We start from the raw sequence: 23,334 nt of genomic DNA on the forward strand, positions 1-23,334 counted from the left end.
ACTAGCAATCTGGCTTCTTAGCCCAGGGAAGATGTAAGGCAGCAAATTTAGGATATGGTCCTGAAACGCGAGGGGATGTGGTTTACAGTATTGCTCTAATGAGAAAGGGGGGAAATAAAACAAAAATTACACATAAGATCTCAAAGTAGGGCTGAGTATCTCTGGATGTATCAGGTCTGAATGCATTCAGTCCTGAACACCTTCACCTTGTGATGTGTACACGGTATTGTCCTAAACCATAGCCCCACATCCCTAAGAAAAAAATAAAGTTGTGGCCAGCCTGCTCTATCATGAAGGAGATGTGTCCTTTCCATCTGCAGTCATTACGAATAGAGTACGTTTTGGTCTCCCGAGTTAACCATCGGCGTAATAGGCCTTCCACGTTTATTGCTTCATGTCTTCCTTCCATTTACAAAGTTGTCAGGTGTCTGGTATGCCTCCTCCAAGCGGTGGGGTTGAGGCACACCTGCTTAACTGGAGGACCTGTACTGTTTGTTTGGGTTACCAGTCAAAACAGTGGAGACTCACTTTTCAGGAGCTGATTGATCGAATGATTGATGCCTAGCAAGCCTTCCTAGCCTTCTGGCTCCACTCAGTCTTTAACTGTCAGTGGTTCGGGAGGTGTGGTTTTCCCAGTTTATGACCTGAGTACTTGACTTGGCACTGGTATCGGGAAAACTCTCTGCTTCTCTTCGCCCCGCGAAGAAATTTGGGAAATGACCAAAAAGATACTAGTATGGATCCTAAGTTTTACGTTTTGCATCCGTGCTTTTCATTCTTTTATAAATCCCCTTCTTGCTTTTTCTCTTGTCCTTTCTTCAATCTGTGGCGCTAAATTGTTTGTATCCCGTGATAATTTTAAAGGCCAACTTGGCAGTTGCCTTGCTAAATAGCGGGCGCTATCTTGCCTCGAGATAACTTACTTTTTTCAATATATCTCTTGCATTCCAGGCAAATTAAACTATTCTATGTGTGTGCACAGAGCCTAGAAATGAGAATTTAGATACTGTCTGCTGCTTTTCTCCTGCCCCCACCCCGGTGAATCTTTGCCTGATATTCCACTTAGGATAAAGTCTGGTTTACCTCTGATAAAACTCTGTAGGGATTAGAAAACAGGCCGTGGATTTTAGCAAGCCGGTGGCCTAGGGAAAAGAGGATCAACAGCTTCGGTTATGGAGAAGTGAGGCTCCGTGCCAGAGTTCAGGGTGGCTTTTATTCACTTTATTCATTCTTCAGTTTCCTCTGTGATTAACAGTGTGGTTGAGTTTAGACATTAGGAGTGTGTGATGTTTATAAATTCTCACTGATTGCTGTCTGGGTGATTGTCATATTATAGTTGGCTTTCTTTTATGTACAGTTCACCCCGTCTTCCCCTCCCGGCCCCCCTCTGGGTCATCTGCAATAACCGCTATAATATCTATGAGGTAGATAATCCATTGTAGTGGGGGGGAAAAAGGATTCAGGCATCTTTTTTTCTTTATAGAATAGCTGCATTACCCAAAGTTGCCTGTACAGTTTTCAAAAGCAAATATAATAGTTATCTCCTTTTTGCCAGTGGGCGTGGTTTCTCTGGGTGTTTTCGTGACTCTGTGTGAGTCTCCCCTCCTCTCCCATCCTACATCTATAGGACCTTTCTAAGCCTCATGAGGTTCTATCCCCTTAAGCCCCCAGTTGGCAGAGCCTGGAGTTTAACTCCATAATTTGGACCTGACATCTGTGCTTGAGAGCGTTCTGTTAATAGCAAGTGCCATTGTTTAACTTGGCACCCACCAGAAGTTTTCTTAAATTGGAATTGTCACCATTAGATACGTTGGCTTTGAGATGGTCTTTGGTATTAGGGACAGGAGACCAGGAACGCCTGAATTTTGTTTCAGATTACAACTGTCTCCTGCCACCCGGTACCTGCAGTTATCCCCAAGAGGCAGTGAGAACTAGGAATACAATAACACTGGCTAATAGGATCGGAGTCTCAAGCCCCAGTACTGCAAAATCCGGCAGCTGGGTTGGACCCCGTGGAGCATAAGGAGCTACACCCCAAAGTAGGTCCTGAACTGAGGACCTCAGTCCTGTGTGGTTTGGGTGGATTGGGGGGGTGGGGATCATTATTTGCTATTCTCTGGCCTAATGGAAGCTCTGAGAGGCTCAAAATACGTGGGGGCAGGCCCTGAAGTCTGTTTGCTCCCGCTGCCTCTCGGGGTGAGAAAAAGAGAAGCGGGTTCCATCCCTGCACTTGTCCCTGAGATGACCGGGGCTGCTCATGTGGCAAAGGGCTTTGGCCCAGCTCTAGCAGGGAAGGGAGGGAAGTCTGAGCCATAACCCGCACCACAGCCTCACCAGCAGATGCCTTAGAACTGCTCCTGGGAGGAGTCGGGGGGGGGGGGGGGGGAGTGCTACTTCACCCCGGGGGCTTTATACTCAGACCCTGATGTAAATTACTGCCCTGTTTATCCAACCTGCAGTTTGGAAGAAGCATGAAATAAAACATTCCACTTAAGAAACAAGCCTGTGTAGCATCAGCAGTCTGGGGAAAGTAGCTGTCCTGTCCTCATGCACTAGGAGGATTAAGTATATTAGGAATAAAATTGAAATAGACATCAGTTCTCCCTTATTTGACCTACTCAGTCAAACAGTGATGTCATGATAGTGTCAATGGAATTATCTTCGTTAATTTTATTGTGTAAGAATCTGTTTCCTTCATCAGGATAAACTATTGGGCTTTGGGTTTTGTACTTTTTATTTGCTTAGGAACTGAGTAATTGCCTCATAAAACAGCATGATGGTACTATTAACACTGAATTATAAGACCTGTTATTATAGAATGTGCTTTCCTAGTTGGGACAAGACTTCGTTGTTTGGTGCTTAAAATAATTAGTTTCTCCAAATGGGGTTATAATGAATAGTGTAAAATTTTACCTTTTTAAAATAAAAAACTTTACAATCTCTTGGGTGGCTTTTATGCATCATTTGATACTTCCAGGCAAGGAGTTTCTTTTGGGTGGGATTGCAGGAGAGGGAAGTATATTTAATGTTCAGAATGGAGGGGTTTAAGAATGAGAAAAAATAGTTTCTGTCACGTGTCTGAGACAAATTTGAGACAATCATTAAATGATTTGTCCCACTGTTTTTGCCTGATTTGGATATTGACTATTGAAGGATTCATTGATCAGATACCCTCGAATTTGATACTGGGGGGAGGGTCTTCATTGTGAATGATGAATGTATATGTGTATTTATTTCTGTAAGGATTTAAAATATGTGTCTTTGTTTACTCTTCTTTGCACGTGATATTAAACTTTTTGTGCCCTAAGTTCTTAGGCATAAGTGAAGGGTTATATAAGTACTTCTTGAAGAACAAGTTATAATTCTAAATAGGAATTTGTCATTTTCCCCACTGTTGAATTGGAAAGCTAGTTATTGGTAGCAAGTACCATTTTGAAATAAGACTGGGGTTTGTGCTGTTTTGAGTATTTATATGAAAATCATTCTGCGGAGGCAAGGTGGTCTACCTGAAAGCCTCAGCCTTCCTCCGCACCAGGCCCGTGGGCTCTCTCTGAGATACAAGGAGGTTCAAGAGCTGCACGGTGATAAATGTATAAATGCACAGCAGGTGCATTCAATTCAAGGAAATGACGAGGGCAGAGAGAATTAGAACATGATTAATTACCAAATTAGTGACAAGGTCAGAAATTGCAACAATTGCAGTCCAACCTTTGTTAACTTACTTGGATTAACTGCTTATGAACAGTGTTTTGATCCTAATGAAAGGGAACACCTGTTTTTATAGGCCATCCTCTTTGGCCTTATTTTCTGTAATTAAAGGTAATGATACCACCAGTTTTTGTTTGACACTTGACCCCCTCACAGTATTTTCTCATTTTAGCCCCAGAAAGATCCCTGGGGTAGGGTAGTTACTATTATTCATACGTTTAAAAAATTTTTATAACAATGATCAAGTCTAGGTCCGGGAGGTTATGTTCACACGGCTGCTTGGAGACTGGAGTCGGAGGTTTAGTCCAAGCTGTTTCCCTGCTTTTGCTTGATTTCCACTCCCCCCCACCCCCACGCCTGCCTCAGACCTGGCATAATAATGCAGCACTATGGGATTAGGATAATTTGATTTTCAGCTGACTTCGTGATGGTGCACTGAAGTTGCTGATGTTCTTATAAGTGACTTTTGGGGGTCCTGAGTCCTTTCTAAGAAAAGGCGGTTCTTTTGCAGGAAGCCAGTTGAGGGAAATTCTCCATGAATGTACGTCACAATGATGATGACCGACCAGATCCCACTGGAACTGCCACCATTGCTGAACGGAGAAGTAGCCATGATGCCTCACTTGGTGAATGGAGACGCAGCCCAGCAGGTGGGTGTGGGAAGAGGGAGATATAAGTCAAACTGTGCAAGTGGAAAACACTAACCCAGGCATCGTTTTAGCTTGCGATTCAGGGATCTGTGATGGTGAACATTAATAGTTCCAGAGGTAAGCGTTTTTGTTGTAGAATTACTAGATGATTTTTAAAAATATCCAATTACAGTTTTTGTTAACAGGAAGTCTTGCCTCATTCAGTTGATACTACTGTTGAAGCATCAAAAAAAAGTCTGATTTTTTTTTTTTTTTTGATGGATCATTTTGACAATGTGTACAAATCTTTGGAATACAAGGACTGTGTATTCGTGTCCTCTGTTGTACTTGACTGGTTGGCCCGGTTGGCCAGAGCAGGACACTCAGCAGGTGAGTCAGGTTTTGATCTCACACCGGGGCTGACCGACCTCGGCAAGATGCCCAGGCCCACAGGGACCCCCGCCTGGCCCCTCGAGCGGTGCTGCCAAACGTAGAGCCCACTGCTCACAAAGGGACAGTACTTATTTTCTGTAAAACTTGTTTGTCAGTATTACTGAATGTCCCAAAATAGAAAAGAGATTTCGGAACTCATTTATGTAGCACTTGGGAAGAAGTTTAAGTGGTAAGTAAAGCTTTAAAAAAAAGATTACTAGATGAACTGTTCTGATAACAGATTTTTTTTCTTGACTACGAAAACTGGGTTTGCTCCATTTTACACCACACAGATATCCTTTGTCTCTGTGAAGTTCCTTAGGAGCATGAAAGTAAAAGTCTGTCTTATGAAAAGTAAAATTGGGAACAATGGCTTGAGAAATATTTACCCAAACTGGATCAGTAATTCAAATAAGTTAATCAGCCATTCACCTGATATCCGTATGTGCTTGCTTTTCCTCCCCACACTCTATCCTGGTACCTGAACACCCTTTATCCACTGTCGTACAGTCATACTTTGTGTCTCTGTTGGGTCTTACTTTGCTGCCTGACTTATTTATATTACTTTCTTCTGCTTTAGACCATGAACCTCTCAAGAACAAAGAATATCTAATAGGTCCTCAGTAAATGTTTGCCGGTGGAATGCATGTCGCCCCTTCTTACCACGGATACAGTCATCTCCCTTCCTGACTCTTTAATCTCTCTCTGGGTCTTTTCCACCAGACGTACTATAGTATCTTTTACCTCAAACCCACAAACAACTATGCCTTTCCATCACCCAACAGAACAAGATGCTCTCCCCTGACTCTGCATCCCTGTGTAGTTACCACTTCCTGTCCCTGCCCCCCTTACCCTGGGTGTTCTCTGAGTAGAGCCTCTGCTTCCTCAGCTCCATTGCGCATCAAACCCAGAGTCTTCCCTTGCATCTTGTCGTCTTCCTCTCTCGAGCCTGTCAGCAAGGCCTGTTGGCTTTGTCTCAGGAGCATTTGCTGAAGCCATAATTTGCCACGTCTACTTCATTTGCGCTGCTGCTGCTGGACTCCCAGGCCGGCATCTCTCACCAGGGTTGGACAGTCCTTCTCACTGGTCTCTTCTGCTTCTACTTTTGCCAGCAGAAGATATTTGCCATACAGAGGTCGTTTGAGAGAGTTTCCAAAAATATCCACATCAGGGGCACCTGGGTGGCTCAGGAGCATCCGACTCTTGGTTTTGGCTCAGGTCATGAGATCCAACCCCGCGTTGGGCTCTGCACTCAGTGAGGAGTCTGCTTGGGATTCTCTCTCCTTCTGCCACTCCCCCTGCTTGCACATGTACACACACTTGCTCTCTTTCTCGCTCTCTTTTTCAAACAAATACGTAAATAAAATCTTGAAAAACACCCACATCATGTCAGTGCCCCACTCAGAGCTGTCCTGTCACACCTGGAGTAACATCCAAGTGCAGGGCGGTGGCTGTCAGCCTTCTGGGTTTAGCCCTTGCCCCTTCATCATTCTCCCTGTGCTCTGCTCCCAGGAAGATCTCCAAAGTGCCATGAATAGTTTAAAGTGCAGCGTCTGGTCTCCCTTTTCACTAACTAAAAGGAGAAAAAACCCAAGGTATTCAGATGTGACTCAACTTGGAAAGCATCGTGGGACTCCGCTCAATCACCTAATTCCTGTTTGCATATGTACTTGGAGCCCTGAGACCACCTGTCCATATTTTTTTAAAAAATATTTTATTTATTTATTCATAGAGACAGAGAGAGAGGCAGAGACACAGGCAGAGGGAGAAGCAGCCTCCATGCAGGGAGCCTGACGTGGGACTCGATCCCGCGTCTCCAGGATCACACTCCAGGCTGCAGGCAGCGCTAAACTGCTGTACCACAGGGGCTGCCCACCTGTCCATATTCTTGTGCTCTATTTCTGTGTTTTGATGGTTTCTTCCTCATTGCTATAATTTGGTGTGCACAGAACACCCTTTTGTAGTTTATGATCTCCAGCAGCCTTAGAGTTTTCTAATTCTCTCTTCAGAAGTAACCTTTCTTGCACCTACAAATGACCAAAATCTGAAAAGACTACGGACATCTTCAGGCCATGCAGCATGTCACTGCTCTCCGTGTCTACCTCAGCTCTAAGTAGAAGCTGCTTAATAATCTTAGTTAATAAAATCACATTTTTATATTTTATTTAGGAAGCAGTCTTTAAAGCCTGGAATGAGAAAAGCTGCTCATTTGTTTTATACACCATTGAATCTCAAACTTCTCAAACTGGCGCTATGTGTATTCTAAAAATCTCACTGGGGGGGCACTTGGGTGGCTCTGGTTGAGCGTCTGCCTTCAGCTCAGGGCATGACCCCGGGGTTCTGAGATCGAGTCCCACATCGGGCTCCCTGCAGGGAGCCTGCTTCTCCCTCTGCCTGTGTCTCTGCCTCTTTTCTCTGTGTCTCTCATGAATAAATAAATAATTAAGAAATAAAAATTCTCATTGAAGGGAAATATTTGTCTTTCTAATCAGGTATGATTGTTCTAACAGCATGAACATTTATAGGTTAAGTTCCTCTTATTGGGACACAGTTGTTAAGTGGGCAGAGTGGTTTGAAAATAGCCATCTTAGCAGGGTCAACCCAAGATTTATCCTGCCTTGAGGTTGCCTCTGTGTCCTTGTGCCTCGGCCTGGGCAGCAGCCTGTGTGCCTGACATTTTTCTTCTCTCCCCCTCCCCCCCGCCGGGGCTCCATCTGGGTCTCCCTCATTTCCTCTGCTCTTTCCTTTGGGCTCTAACATTTAGCTTTGACCTCGTATAGCAGTATCCTCGGGGGCCTTGTGTGGAACCTGGGCTAAGACGAAGGGGAAGACAGACCCAAGGAGCAAGCAAAACCAAAATCCATGGGAAAATACCGGAGAGGAGGTTGGGAGAGAGGAGGCATGGGGGGTTAACCAAAAAGAACAAAGGCCAAAGGTCCAAAAGTCTGCATGAGTTTTGAGTACTTGCCTGAGACACTTGTTGGTATTTGCTGCCTCCTCTTAAGGGCCCGTGCGGTGTGATGCTCAGGGGATCTGTGTTCAAGGATCAGGACTCCTCAGAGAATGTGAGCTCTCCAAATGTTTTCTGTTTTTTTTTTTTTTTTTTAATTTTCTGAGCATACTCTCAAGATTTTATTGTCTTCATAATATAACAAAATAGAAGCTTAGAACTAGATCTCTTGGCCCTTTCTCTTCTTATCTCCTCCCAGTTCAAAAGGCTTCATCTCTTTTAATTTTTATTTTTAACCAATCTCTAAACCCAATTTGGGGCTCAAGCTTATAACCCCGAGATCAAGAGCAGCATGCTCTACTGACTGAGCCAGCCAGCTGCCCCGGTTTGCGTCACTCGATAGCCGGCATTCTCTTAGTTCTGAAGTTGGGCCCAACACATCCAAGCCTAGCACAATCTTCTCTGTAGTTTTATCCTTTTTGCAGAAAATCGGCATAGTTGGCCCACCAGAGCCACTGTGCTTCCTCTCCTAATGCCACTTTCGCTTGGGCATAAAGCGATCTTTGCCTTTTTTGTACTGTGCCATTTTGTGAGATTGGTGCCTGCCACCCTTCTTGCACAAAGCCTGGTGGGTTTTAGGACGTTCACCATGTTTGTAAGAGCACTATTGGCATGGAGAGCTCTACTCATGCTTTGAGGCTTTCACTGTGCTGTGCATCGGAGGCGTTCATTACCTTTGCATCTCAACCAGGACCTGTGGAGACACAGGGTTGACCTCAATGAGGGACAACGCAGGCCCTGCCTGGCACACCCTTGTGGGGGGGGGGGGGTGACATTTTAAGGGAGGGTCTGCACTTGAACCACCTGTTGGATAATACCATCATAGAGAGCTGCCCACTGGCCACGGAACTATGCCTCTACATGTGTCAGGAGTATATATGGCGAAGCTTACCTTGTGTGTGTTTACAGCATCCTTAATACTTTGCAGCTGTGCAGAGGACATTCTAAACATTTCCGTATATGCAAAAGAACCACCACAGTCATGAGAAAGCTCTCCAGTCCCCCACAGGCCACCGCCTCCTCCTGATTTTTGTCCTGATGGTTTCTGGATTTAGTTAGTTCAAGTTCTTGCCAAGATATGCTGCTCTGTTCTGGCCCTCTAAATAAGAGACTGTTAATTTTCATTATCCAGAGTCATGTTAAGTTCGAAGCTTTGGTTGGTCATTTTATAGGGGTAACAGTGAAAGGATGATTCTTTCCTCAACATGAAAAGTCATCCTCATTATGAATGAAGATTAAAAATATATATATTATCAGCTAAATGAATAAGAACAATAGTGAACACAGTGTGGACAGAAGCAACTCAGCAGCTTTGCTTATTTAACAGCTTTATTGAGATATCCTCCACATGCCATGTAATTCACTTATTTTTAAAGTATACAATCCAATGGAATTTGCTATATGGTTGTGCAACCATGACCACAATTTTAGAACCTTCTAATCATGATAAAAAGAAACTCTGGTGCTGTCGCTTCCCAGTTCTTCCTTCCCCATACTCCTAGGCAACCTAATCGACTCTCTCTCTGTAGGTCTTTTGCCCAATCTGGACATTTCATATAAATGAAATCCTGCAACATGGGGTCTTTTGTGTCTGGCTTTTTTGACCTAGCGTAGTGTTTTCAAGGTTCATCCATGTAATGGCATGATCACTACATTAAACCCTTTTTACTGGCAAGTGAAACTCTGTCACATGGGCGTATCACTTTGTTTATCCATTCATCAGTTGATGGACATTTAGGTTGTTTTCGCTCTGGCTTTTATGAATAATGCTGCTGTGAACCTTTGTGTGCAAATTTTTGTGTGGATTTATATTTTCATTTCTCTTGGATATCTAATGAGGAGTGAAATGGAACAGCTGTATTTTGAATTATTGTTTTCTAAATAAAGTACCTCTGCTCCTCTCACTATAATTTCTCCTACCTCTGAATAGATCAGTGTAGCTAAATAAAGTTTTGCTTCCCTTCATATGCCTGACAATGTACTATGCTTGCCAGGTTTCCTGACCTGAGGTTTTGTGTATAGCTATATAAACCATAGTGAATGCCCATCAGCAATCAGAATATTGGTGTCTACATTTTCAGAACCTATGGTACATAAATTTAACTGTCTTTGGTTTTAGAGGTTTAAACAAAATAAAATAAAAAAATAAAAAGGTAACTGCTAGTTTGAAGAATGAAAAGAAAGAATAAATATCAGCCCAATTTCCAACTTTTTTCTATTGGTTTTGTATTTTATTTTTTTATTTAAAGATTAGAGAGAGAGAGCGCACACGTGAGCACACAAGTCAGGGGGGAGGGGCAGAGGGCAAGAAACTCAGACTCTGTGCTGGGCAGGGAGCCTGATGCAGGGCTCTCCATCCCGCGACCCTGAGATCATGACCTGAGCTGAAATCAGGAGTTGGATGCTTAACTGATTGACTCACCCAGGTGTTCTTCTCTTGGTTTTAGGATTTTAATAATCTCTGAAGAAGAATTACAACAGTCACCAGTGTTTAAGTAAGGAAACCATTAAGTTAAGGACAGAAGTGTTAATGTAGACTTTACTGATTTGCTTATTTAATATGGGATAGTTATACCCTCCTGGAGGGTGGTACGTCTGCCACTTTATATTCTTGTACTGTTGGGGACTCTTCTCCTATGTATGTTCATTAGGGGACCAGTGGGGTAGGGAGAGTCAGATGCCTCTCCGTCCTACTGTTCTTAGAGGGCAACTAGCACATGTTTTGTCATATTTCTTACGTCGTCTTCATTTTTTTTTACCCTTTTAAGCTTGCAGGTATTAATTGCCAAATGAGTGTTCCTACTCCCTCTTCTTCAGGAAGTAGATCTCCTTAAATGTAAACAGAAAACTTGTTTCTCCCAGCAGTTCAGGGTGACGTGCGAACAGGCTTGCCCTGGAAGCCAGAAGGTTAAAGTACCTCAGCCGTGTCCACAGTTCTCTTGACTTTGTCCCTGCCTTTTTATCAGCATTGAGCATGTCATATTATCAAGAGTTGAGGTTTTTTTTTTTTCCTCCTCTTTTTGTTTCTTTCCGAACGCCTCTGTTTCTCCTAGATGGAATACACGGCCAGAGATTTCCTGGAGCATTCTTTTGAGTACACGTTTCCAGACAGCACGTTAAACATATTAAAACTTTCCACATTCAGATGGTGCTCGTCATCGGCGTGTCTTTGACATCAAATGTGCTCCTCCTCCTAATCCAGTGACTTTTTCTCTTCGGGTTGATATCTTCTTAATAACTTTTTCTTGATGGCTCCCGTCTTGCATTCAGGAGTTCAAATCCTCTCACCACGCAGGTTTACTCTTTAAATATCCCTATAGCCACCGTGTCAGGGAGACCCAGAAGGCATTTTACAATCCGTATAGCGTAGACCAATGAATAAACAGTTCTTGGGAAGTTTGCCCAGAAGAAGAGAGATATTCAGATGAGAATGGGACTGGCAGTTAAAATAGAGGCTGTAGCTGTTATTGCTGAACATTATGTAATGGCTCCTTTTATGATAGACTCCTATTCAGAGGCTGGAGTTTGGGTTGAAAATGGAAAGAGGTTGGTCAGGTGTTGGGTTTGGCAAGCTCAGCGTGGGGAGGCTTGGTCTTTGGGCAGACTCTTTAGCATCAAGACGTATGAGAAGCATGTGGTTTGTGCCAGTGTTGTAAGAAAATGGTCATCGCAAACTGCCATCCACCTGCTGTCTGCCACTCACGCTCATAAAGGCCTCAGGTGCCCAGATGCTGTCATCTTCTTGTCCTCAAGGTTTGGGATGGAAAGGAGCGAGAGGGCAGGATTTACAACTGAATTTCAGGAGGCACTGGGTAATAGATTTGCTCATTTTCTTTTTTATTTATTTATTTTTTTAAGATTTTTATGTATTTGAGAGAGCATGAGCAGCCGGGAGCCACAGATGGAGAGGGAAAAACAGATTCCCCGCTGAGCAGGGAGCCTGATGTGGGGCTCAGTCCCAGGACCCTGGGATCGTGACCTGAGCCGCAGCAGACACCTAACCCACTGAGCCACCCAGGAGCCCGATTTGTTCATTTTAATGAGTATTTGTCAAATGTCTTGCATGCAGGCGCTGTATTAGGTGCTGCTGGGTGTTGGCAACGCGAAGATAAATAAGGCAACTGTTCTCACCCTGAAGGAATGAGCAGCCGAGTTGGGGAGCAAAACAGTGGCTTGCCAAAATACAAAGGCTGAACGTACACATACGTAGAGCCCCAGGAGAAGTGCTTGGATTGCAGGATGTGCCTTGGCCTGGGAGCACACGGGAGGGGAACCGGCGGGCGGGGGCCCAGGCCGGGTTGGGAGCGTCTGTGGGGAGGCTGAGCCTGGACAGGCACCTCACTTGCAGCCAAGTCTAGGGCTGTGGCTCAGCTCTGCGGATCATGTGACCGGTTTCTGTTTTACGAAGTGGGAGTGCTGTGTAGGGATAGCAGGCTCAGCACAGAGCTCGTGTGAGTAGCACCCCAGACAGGCCGTGTCTGCACATTCTACCCTCTGTTCTCTGAACTTCGGCTGTTCAGCTGTCATCATCTTTTTTTTTTTTTTTAAGATTTTATTTATTTATTCCTGAAAGACACAGAGAGAGAGAGAGAGAGAGAGAGAGAGAGAGAGGCAGAGAGGCAGAGACATAGGCAGAGGGAGAAGCAGGCTCCATGCGGGGAGCCTGACGTGGGACTCAGTCCCAGGACCCCAGGATCGTGATCTGAGCCAAAGGCAGATGCTCAACATTGAGCCACCCAGGCTTCCCTTCTTAATGAAACTTTTTGTCCTGGATGCATCCAGCGTGGCTGTCCACCCCTCGAGGTCTGTCTGTCCCTCAGGGCTGACGATCCCATAGAGATGCCGATTGCAAGCACCCCTCAACCAGAGCTCCTGGCCAGCATCACAGACAAGCCGCCTCTGCTGCTGAGGGCCTGCTTCTAACTGGAAATAAAAAGGTGTGAGTTTATCTAGGCCTGTGGACTGAGCTTACAGTACTCTCTGCCTGAGGTTTGCCAATTCCGCTCACTACAAAGGCTTCTGAAAAGTCATAGCCTCCGCATAATCTCTGTCTCATGAAGGAAAATGTTGATGCCATATTATCAGGGGGTGTTGTTATATGTGGCACCCACAATAATTACAACGTATGACATATAATTATGACAGCTCTGAGCTGTCTGGGTTGAGAGACACTTCAGAATTTAATTAGCCAAAGGCAGTAATAATACGAGACAAACTCTAGTCTGTAGCCTTCAAATGGTAGAAATTGAGCCGCCTTCAAAAAGGAGAGGATTAAGGAAAAACACTGGCATGGCAAAGTTGCGCTGCAAAATAACGGCAATTTTAAACTCTCCCGTGGTCTTAACATTATGATTGTTTTGAGCTAGACGGTCTTTCGCGCTGTGAACTCCAGGAGTAGGCACTGCGTCTCTTTTTCACGCTCTGCTTGGCGTCTGAGGTGGCGTTGGGTCAGTCCCCCAGAACGAGTGAAGGATGGCTGAAATGAGCAGTTAATTCATCTAAACCAGGCCTTGAAAACCGGCCACCTGTTGCATTTGTCACACAGGCCTTGTCCTCCTCCCCACCTCTGTACAGTTGATACAATTATGAAGAGAGATAATCAGGTGGTGGTACAAAGAGACTGGAAGCTTTACATAAAATTCTGGATATTTCTGTTAATCTGGAAAACCCAGCAGCTCCAGTAACACCGGGCTGGTCTGCCCGCGTGGCAACAGTTGATTGGCAAAGAGTGGCAGCTGCCCAGGCTAGACAGGAGCTGTACTCCGACCACTTCACTCAGCTTCTGCACTTGCCTGTGCAAGTGGCTGTCTGAGTTTGGCACCTGGAAACTGGTAACATTTTATCTTTGAAATCGAATTTTGTGGGGCGCCTAGGTGGCTCAGTCGGTTAAGCGTCTGCCTTCGGCTCAGGTCATGACCCTGGAGTCCTGGGATCGAGCCCCACATCCAGCTCCCTACTCAGTGGGGAGTCTGCTTCTCTCTCTTCCCCTCACCTCTACTTGTGACCTTTTTCTCTCTTTCTCTCAAATAAAGAAAATCTTAAAAACAAAACAAAACAAAACTGCATTTTGTGCTCACTCTTCTCGTGTTTTATTTAGAGCAAAAATGTTTGGTTTTTCAGGCATGCTCATTTGTGTCTCATACTTAGGATTTTAAGCTTCTTAGTTTTCTACTTGTGGCTTGTGAAATGAACTGGTGTGGGCTCTGGTTCATCTGGCTTTAGTTGGGAGGGTTTCAATTATACGTCTTACAAGTTAGGGCCCATGTATTGTTTCTTTTGGCCTCTGCTTTTTAGTGAACAGAATTTGAGCCCCCATTCGGTGCCACATTGAGCACTCACTAAAGCTTAGGAAAGGCAGGAGGCGCCTTGCTTTTGCTGTTTACAGACTAGTTGGGGGACATTAAACACAGATGCAAGCTATCAGCGTTCCAAGGGCAGAGATGCAAATACTTGTGTTTATGATCTCGTTTTAGAGGCTCCGAGAATTGAGAATTCCTTAAATACTTCCTGAAACAGATTTTTTTTTTTTAAAGCAGACTTTCCCTGGTGTTACCTAGATGAGGCATTTAATACCATTTGTATCTTAATTTTCTCTTTAGAGTAAGATGAACTGTGATGGTTTCCCAGCCTCTAAGGTCTGTTTACTTTTGATGTGTATTTGTCCTGTTAAAATGTGATGTGACTTGCTGGATCTCCTAGCGCAGTAAAAATAATAGACACAGAGGAAGGAAAGATGGGACAGTTCTCCATCTACATGTGTTAAGACATATATGTTTGCATACAAGCGTTTTCACATTGGTAGTCTTTTCTCTATTTTTGTTCAAATGATTGATTTTAAAAATAAGCTTATATAGAAATGATACATGTTCCACTCCAAACAAGACAATAGTGTGCAAACTGTATAAAATTAGTAAGATGAATCTTTAAGTTCAAAATGCCTGTGTGTAAAGTAAGCAGCCTGCCGAGGAGCCAGCTGCTGGAGCAACAGTATTTTATCAAGGTAATTCTGGGTTTAGCTGCCTTCAGAGTACATTTATTTCCCCGTTTAAATTGGGATTGGCCAGAACTAGGTGCCTCTTAGTAATTTTCCAGTCAGCTCTACCTTGAGAATAAATTGAAGCTGAGCTCTAGTGGGCCTCCAGAAAAAAGCGGAATTCACGGGCCACTTTAGCGTTAATTCCTATGTCGGTGTTGCTTCTCAGCCCTGGGCCTTTTTCCTTAATAGGAGACCATCAGATCAGATCATTGCTGAGAGGGAATGTGTTTTATGGGCAGCAGGTGTGTTTAGCACGATCATTAATTAGAATAATTTGACCCTGCCTCTCCTAGATCCACTCTTTATTGCCCATTCCTTACCCCTTTGCGGTAGAGTAGGTTTGCATTTGGATAAAATGGACAGCCTGCATTTAGAAAATTACTTCATTAAAGGTTTCTGCTTGGCAAATAATTGGGCAGTTAAATGGAGACAGCACAGAGCTGGAGCTAACTGTTCTAGCTTTGGGGACAGGTTGACTAGAAAGTGTGTATCAGTAAAGCTGCCATCGGGGTTCCATTCCTATTGTTTTCAAGAAATGGAAATTAAATTATGTGAGCCAGATCTTAGATTTGGAGAGAAATGGACTTGTGCTTATTACCTGGTTATGTTTCATGACTTAAGTTTTTAAGAGGTGTAGAGATGTTCTTGCGTTTTCTAAGGATTAGAAAAATTCAGCATTGACTGAAATGTATTACTACTTCAGACAAGTTTCTTTGGTCTTTGTATTGGATTGTTTTAGTTCTTGGGAGAATGAAACCTTGACAGACTGAATCGTGTGCTTCGTTTAGTGATGTGGTTTGGTAGCTGAATTGGTCAGAGTTGTGCACCTCATACATCTTTTCTGAGTTTACCACTTTTTTCCCCAAGATTTTATTTATTTATTGTAGAGAGAGAGAGCGCGCAAGCACGTAAGCTGGCAGAGGAGCAGAGGGAGAGGAGAAGCAGGCTCCCCTCTGAGCAGGGAGCCGAAGCGGGGCTTGATCCCAGGACCCTGGGATCATGGCCTGAGCCAAAGGCAGGCAGACGTTCAACCAACTGAGCCACCCAGGTGCCCCTGACATCACCATTTTAATGTTTATTTTGTATTGTCAGAATGGGTCTGTTTAAGACCCATCTTATTACCTTGTACAAAGTCCATATAAAAAGCGTCCTCAAAAAAATGGCTATTTTTAATGTATTTGGTGACTTTAATCATGACTGAAAATAAAAGTAATATAAATATGAATATAATATGAATTATGAAGGAATAGCATCCATATTTTTCTTTTAGGGATTGTGAAGGGAATTTGGACCTTAGGCTTTATATACCCTGTCTGTGAATAATGCCTGTCTTAAAGACCCGGGGAGTCCATTGAAGGTAGAGTTGGGTGATGGAGGACATTATCCCTTAATAGATGAGTGTTCACAACTAGTTTACTTTTCAAGAGCCCCCATTGTCTCATTTTTAAAGTGTTTTTTCTCAGGGTCAGGCGCTGAAGAGTTTTCCCATTTTTTTTTTTTTTTTTTAATCAACTGCCTCTGCACATCCTGCTTCTTCAAGCGGCCTTGGAACTTAACAGAGCCTCCCATAAGGAGCCTTGAGGACAGGCCCCACACCAGGCTGTGTGCTCCTCCTTTGGAGGGAAGCAGTGACTCATTTTCTGACCATTATTGTAACACCAAGGGGAAAAGATTCTATAAGGTTGCCTCTTCCAGGGCAATGTAGAAGAAGGTTGATTAAAGGTCAGAGGTTTGACATTGAAAGAATTCCAAATATCTGAGTTTTTGGCATTTACCTCAAACCTCAATGTTGTTACTCTGTTAGCTTGCCGATCACCAGTGGGCTTTTGGTCTCCACTTTTAGTTGAGTGGTTATTTGTGGGCTTGTAAGTTGGGTTGTTGGAAAGAATGGCTATTGTTTGATATTTTGATTCCTTTTGTTCCCTCTGTGGTGGAGGGAGTGAATAATAACTGAGGGCTTATGAGGTGCTAGGAATGGTGCTAAGCACTTATATACATCATTTCATCCAGTAATCACACACCCCATAAGGTGGTGATCATTTTTACGGACAGAACCGGAGGCAAGAAAGGTTAAGTACTTGCATCTGGCAAATCACAGAACTGGGATTTGAGTCCATGCAGAACCTACCTTCCAGGAAGGGTGGGGTTGCTTGGGTTAAGCATATTATATTGTCTTGTTCAGGTAAACAGTTGGGAGAGACTCTGGGGACTGGGTTTTTGCCTGATAGTAAATTATACAGTTCGTTGCGAAGAGTGTTCCTGTTCTGTCATCTTCCCAGTAGCTCTGGAAGGTGGCAGTGATCCTGGATCTAGAGCTTCTGAAAATTGCCGACCAGGTGGTAGTGGTGGAGTCTGAGGCCTGGAGGCGTGGGTTGAGCTTGGAGGAGGAGCTGGGGGTGAAGTCATCCGAGGCCCAGGTCACCAGAGCTCCTCCCTTTCTTTCCTTGGGGGAACGGTTCTTTCCTGGAGATTCCCCCCTGGGGTTGTCAGCAACTTCGGAGAGACAGAGCCTGAGCCCTTGATGACAAGGAAGGGAAGCAGGGGTTCCTTGTCCTAGGGAGGCTCACCCCGGGAGCTAAGGAGATGACCTTTTTGTCTGCCTGCTTTTCCTCCCAAGCCCCGCCTTTCATTTCCATTCAAAAATTACATCAGCCCAGAGGCAGAGTTTTTGTGTCTGGAGAAGTCTAAAAACTTATTGTAAGACTTGAACCTATTAGGTTGTTTGTTTTCCATTCTGCGTTTATAATTATGTCTCTCAAGTAATGCCAAAATTACAAGAGAAAAAAACCCACCCTAAGTTTATCCTTCAAAGGGAAAGAAAATGGCCCCTCTGCTGCTTGGGCACTTCTTAAGCCTCCCACCTCGGCTTCTGCTGGCTTCTGCTGGCTCTCCGGGCGGCTGCAGAAGTGAGTGTCCCGCAGCATTTGCACCGCGAGCCAGGACACCACACCCGTTCGCTAGCCAGTTCCTCGTTCCCTTTGTTTTAGATTGATGAAGGGCTGCTTGGACTTTGTCTCTCCTCAAGATGTTAATTATATGTTTCAAAATCATGTGTTCTGTTAAAAATCACTTACGCATAGCCTTGGAAGGAGACGCAGAGGCCGGGGGTTGCTTCAGGGGTGCAGAATATTGTTTTGGAGGCCTTGGGAAATAAATCTTAAGCGTTAGTTCATTTACCACCAAGACATATTTAGTCAGTGTATATAAACAAAAGAAGTCACAGTGTGCCTGGACATTATTTGTCCCAGATGGAGTTTAAACTTGGCTCATTCTGCTGCACTGATGTCATGGTGCACAGACTGGCCCCGAATCAGAGCTGTGCACAGAACCCGCTGTGTGCTAGTGTGTGCCGAGGGCGGGGGCAGGCGGGCAGGGGCTGGCCGGAAAATCTTTGTCACATTTTTCCCTTCGTTGTCTGCAGAGACTAGTGTCAGCCCTGAATTTGGACTTGGTGCAGAATGAGGGAAGAATTGGACTAATCCGTCCATTGGTACAGCTCGGTATGTGTGCGCACCCAGGGAGAGCCTCATTCCAAGCCCGGGAGGACGAACGTGCGCCCAGCTTTCCAAAAGCTTTGCTTGCGGAGCTCTGCTACCAAGATCTAGAAAGGAAAATCTTAAAGCATTACATTTTTGAGGAGTGCTTGCAGTCTGTTTGTCTTGAAACCTTAAATCTGGACAGCTTCTTTAAACTTTTTAATGGTCTTAAGTATCCAGCTGTATGATTCTGTTTTCCTGGAATGTATGGTGGATAACCTCTCAAGCTACTTGCTTAAGTGTTTGAAAAGGCAAAGGCCTGATGCTCCTTGGAGGGTCTGGCCAAGTTGAATTCTTCCTGTGTTCTTGGAGAAGGCAGCTGATGGGTGAAGAAAAGGGTTTCCTGGAATTCTGAATAGTTAGTAGGAAATTTCCACCTACTGTGGCATTACTTTATCACTTTTTGTTGCTGACTTTCGTTATGATAATCTTAATTAGACACATTTCCAATTAATCCAAACTGTTATGTGGATGTAAAGGGCTTAGATTTCAGAACTTCTGTGAATGGATTCCAAAGTCACTATTCTTGCCCGAATCCACGGAAGCTGACCAGACACAGGAATGTGAATGAGTTGGGAGGTGAACCTTTAAGGAAAGCCAGAATGTGTCTCAGAAAATCTGGTCAGAGGTGAGAATTGGCTGGTTTTAAGGTTGTGGGTTTTGTTGTTGCTGCATTTTTTGTTTGTTGAGGCCTTTTTTGTTTTTTTTTTGTTTTTTTTTTTTTAAGAAGATGAAACAAAGATTCCTTTTTTTTTTTTTTTTTTTTTTTTTAAACCTACTCTCCCTTTAGAGGCCACTTTTTTCTTCGAGATTGGTCCCCGGTAGAAATTTGAAGAAAAAGAAGCACTAATAGTTGTTTATTGAGCACATATTACATCTAAGGCCTAATGCCAGGGCTGCATTAGGGTTCCTTTTTTCTCTAAGTGCACATGTGAGGTATTCTCTCTCTCTCTCTCTCTCTCTCTCTCTTTTTTAGATGAAGGCCTATGGAGATAGAACATTAAGTGCCCTGTAAGAGCAGACCAGGATTCACCTGCTATCTGTCCGATTTGCGTTTCTCACTGTATGGCTTGGTTATCTCTGTTGATTTTTTTTTTTTTTTTTTTTTGGACTCTTATTTTATTTTTATTTTTATTTTTTTTAAATTTTTTAAAGTTTTTATTTATTTATGATAGTCACACAGAGAGAGAGAGTGAGAGAGAGAGAGAGAGGCAGAGACACAGGCAGAGGGAGAAGCAGGCTCCAAGCACCGGGAGCTCGACATGGGATTTGATCCCGGGTCTCCAGGATCGTGCCCTGGGCCAAAGGCAGGCGCCAAACCGCTGCGCCACCCAGGGATCCCTTGACTCTTATTTTAATTTCAATTCATTTTTGACCTAAAAGTAGCAGAGAGTGACCTAACTACTCAATATTTACAATCTAGCATGTTGTTTAGAAGACAGCTCTGGCCTGAGCTCCATTTAATTTTATCTCAACATCTAGCATGGGAGGAAAAGACGCTTAAACACGTGGAAGAAATATGTGCTGTTGCATACTCATTTTTAAAAAATCTTTGAAGTGCTTAAGATTGGCTTTTTTAAATTTAAAGATGGTGTTGTAGGTGGTATGGTTTTATCTAAAATTGTGAGTCCTTTTCAAACCTCTTTGTGTATGTACAGTATGATAAAAGGCAAACTCTAACTTCGGGATTTAAACGATGAATTAACTAGTTTGAAATGGAATTATTGAAGAATCAGAAAGCCAGTGTTTGGGGGATATGATTAATTTTGGACCCTTGGAAATGAGTAATGGGTTCTCCTTGACTCCTAATTAGATCTGGTTTCCCAGTATCCTACAAGTCCTCTGTTCGCAGTGTGCAAACCCATCACAAGTGTGGTAGGTGGACAACATAATCTGTGACTGCTCAGTGAGTTGACTAGATACAAAGGAAGGGAATGCTAGATTGCCTGTTGAATGCTCTTGGGCTTAGCTTTTTAGAGTAAGGGCCAAGAACCCGAAGAGAAGAAATAAACGACAGAAGAAGTTGAGGAGGCACGAGCCAGGGGCTGACTATGGATGCCTGTCAATGGTAGCAGGGTGGAAATGGAAGTGGCGGAGTCACAGAGAACAGCACTAGAGTGACGGGAAGTAGGAAAAAAAGGAAGTAGAGCTGTAGACACTACAATGCATCCATAATCTTAGAAACTTCAACGTTGGTAAAGAGGTAGGGCAGGACTTGTCCGCAGCAAACCCTGGGACCTGGCTCGCACAACCTTTGCACAACACGATCCCTGAATTATATCAGAAGTGGATTTTTTTCCATTAATGTCTTCACTGGTCTCCATGTGCTCAGTGTCTCCCATCTCAGTTTGAGTTTCTCCTTGCTCTCAGTCATTTTAGTAGTGTTGCTTTCCCACCGGGAAGGACTGCTGTTCACAGGATTAGGTCCAGGCTTCTAAGTGGGGTGAACAAAGGCTTTTCCTAGGTATCCCTGCTCTGCAGGCTCACCTGTACCCCTCTGTGCCACACGTATGCCTCTAGGGCCATGTCGGGACTCTAAATACATCCTCCCGTGCAGGCCTCCGTGCATGCGTTTGCTCGTGCAATTGTTCTTTTGCTTATCTGTTTGCAGTCTCTTGCTCCTGCCTTCAGTGTCCCTCCCATCTGTGACTTTCTCTGATTTCTCAGTGCTTTCTTTGGTGTCCATAGCTCTTAGAAGCCAAATAGTCATATGTCATTACAATTAATTGTATTTTCTACCCTTGTACCAGCACACAAATAAGTAGGATGTCCTCTTTCTCATCTTAGAATCATCAGTGCTTTATAAAGGGCCTGACACATAGTAACTACTCAGCAAATGTTTTCAAAAAATCAAGGCTTCAATAATTACATTGGGCTTTGATTTGAATAAGTTTAATGGATGGAAAGTCAAGGGCTGAATAAGTAACAACATACTGTACAGTGGTGGGGAGGGAGAGCATTCTCTGTTCTGTAAAATCCTTCCCAAACCCTGGAATATGACCTATTAGTACTCCCTTCTGATTTTATGTCAGTGGGCGTAAGCCACCAGGCAATAGTAGTGTTAATTTTAAGCAATTGAAAAAAATAGAGTAATATAGAAAAGTTAGCTCTGGGGATGCCTGGGTAGTTCAGTCGGTTAAGTGTCTGCCTTCAGCTAAGGTCACATGATCCTAGAGTCCTGGGATTGAGCCCTGCATTAGGCTCCATGCTCAGCAGAGTCTGCTTCTCCCTCTCCCTGCCATTCCCCCTGCTTGTGCTCTTTCTCTTCTCTGTCAAATATCTAAATAAAATCTTAAAAAAAAAAAAGAAAAAGAAAAAGTTAGCTCTAGAATATTTAATGACAAAATAGTAGGGACTGATTTCCTATCAGAAGGATGAGAACATTCTTTGTGGGTACATAATTTCTTGATTATGTCTTAGGGGGAAGAACAGTGTTAACTGAAGGACATGGCCAACATGGAAATAGGTTTAAAAGATATTGGAATATTGGGACTATAGGCAGTTAAATGTTTCTTCACTGAACTGACCTTGAGATTCTGATAGTTTGTTCAGGTTCAATGCATAGCTTACCAGAGGTGCGTGACATGAAGTACCACAGCAGCATGGGTCATATTACTCCTCGTTAGCCAGTCAAAACTAGATATGGGGTAGCTGGATCTAAATGGTGGGAGACATTTTAGAATCAGTGTGCAAACCATATTCAAGGTGGGGCTGGTTAGGTGAAAAGCAGTTTAAACTGCTCATTCCCTGTGAGTGTGTCCAGAGCCCAGCCTATGGGCATGGGGTGCATTGATGGAAGTGAGGGGTAGAAGAAGTTGTATCTCATTTGGATAGTTTTTTTTTTTTTTTTTTTTTAAAGATTTCATTTAGAGAGAGAGAGAGAGAGACAGTGGGAGCATGAGTAGAAGCAGAGGGAGAGAGAGTGAGAACTTCAAGCAGACTCTGAGCTCTGGGCTCAATCTCATGCCCTGAGCTGAAGTGAAGATTCACATGTCCAACCGACTGAGCCACCCAGGCATCCCTCACCCGATGGACATTTTTGAGAAAGATTAACCCTGAAGTGGTATTGACAGTAACCAGATTTTGTTTTCTGTGAGCATAATTTTCAACTAAAGGAAAAGAAAGAATTATATTTTTGGTGAAGAGCTATGTGAAAAATACATTTAATAAAACAAAAATTAGTGAAGTAGATGTCATGGTGCTTCAAGTGCCCAAGGATATTTGGTAGCTGTTACTTTTAGCCAGGGAAAGCTTACATAGAATTTTGGTCTTTTAGATTCTTGGTTTTTATCTTGAAAGACCTGTAGTTGAAACCTTAGACTCTGGCATTTGTGGCTCTCTTAAAAGAGGCTTTTAACCTACATTTGGCCATCTATATTACATTTTGCATTTTTTCCATTTAAGTTAAGGCTATATTTTTATTCTTAGCAACTAGCAGCTCTTTTTTGTAATAGAATCTCTTTATTCAAGGCAGTGTACAGTTAAAGTAGCAATGTAGGACTTGTTACAAGCTGCTATTGTATTCTCTTTATAGCCCTTACCACTATCTATAAATGTTTTCTTTTTGTTTAAACTCTACACCCACCCTTCCCCTGCACTACCCTTCTTCATCCCATGTAAGTTCTGTTCATCAGCCTGAAGTGGGCCAAACTGTATTATCTAACGTTCTATTCCTAATGTCTGGCCCGTTCTGGTCTCTTACTGATATTTGCTGAATTAATAGAGATGTAGCAGTAATTCTTCTGAGGATGCTTGTTTCATGAAATGGACTTTTTGAACTCTTGAATTCTAGATTTTCAGCAGGCAGTGGCATGATTTCAGTGCATAAAAATGTCCTCCTTGGTTTGTCTGATTTCTCTTCCCTTGGTTACCTATTAATCCATTCTTGTCTTTTTTGTTAATGATGGGTGACTTTGGGAAGCATAGAAGCTAGAGATGCCATTGTCCCCGGAGCCCTCTTTTATTTTTCTTATGCCTACTCTT

At 43.5% G+C, this 23,334-nt stretch overlaps 1 protein-coding gene across 1 annotated transcript in view; it reads left to right on the forward strand.

Moving 5' to 3' along the window:
* The window catches only part of FNDC3B (fibronectin type III domain containing 3B), a 338,058-nt gene that overhangs the window by 68,682 nt on the left and 246,042 nt on the right, over positions 1-23,334 (forward strand). Inside the window, exon 2 of the mRNA XM_072808084.1 lies at positions 4,220-4,358. Coding sequence (XP_072664185.1) covers positions 4,248-4,358 — 111 coding nt within the window. The 5' untranslated portion in view covers positions 4,220-4,247. The remainder of the gene's footprint in view (positions 1-4,219; positions 4,359-23,334) is intronic.

This window comes from Canis lupus, chromosome 31 (assembly GCF_048164855.1).
Source record: "Canis lupus baileyi chromosome 31, mCanLup2.hap1, whole genome shotgun sequence".
Lineage (NCBI taxonomy): Eukaryota > Metazoa > Chordata > Mammalia > Carnivora > Canidae > Canis > Canis lupus.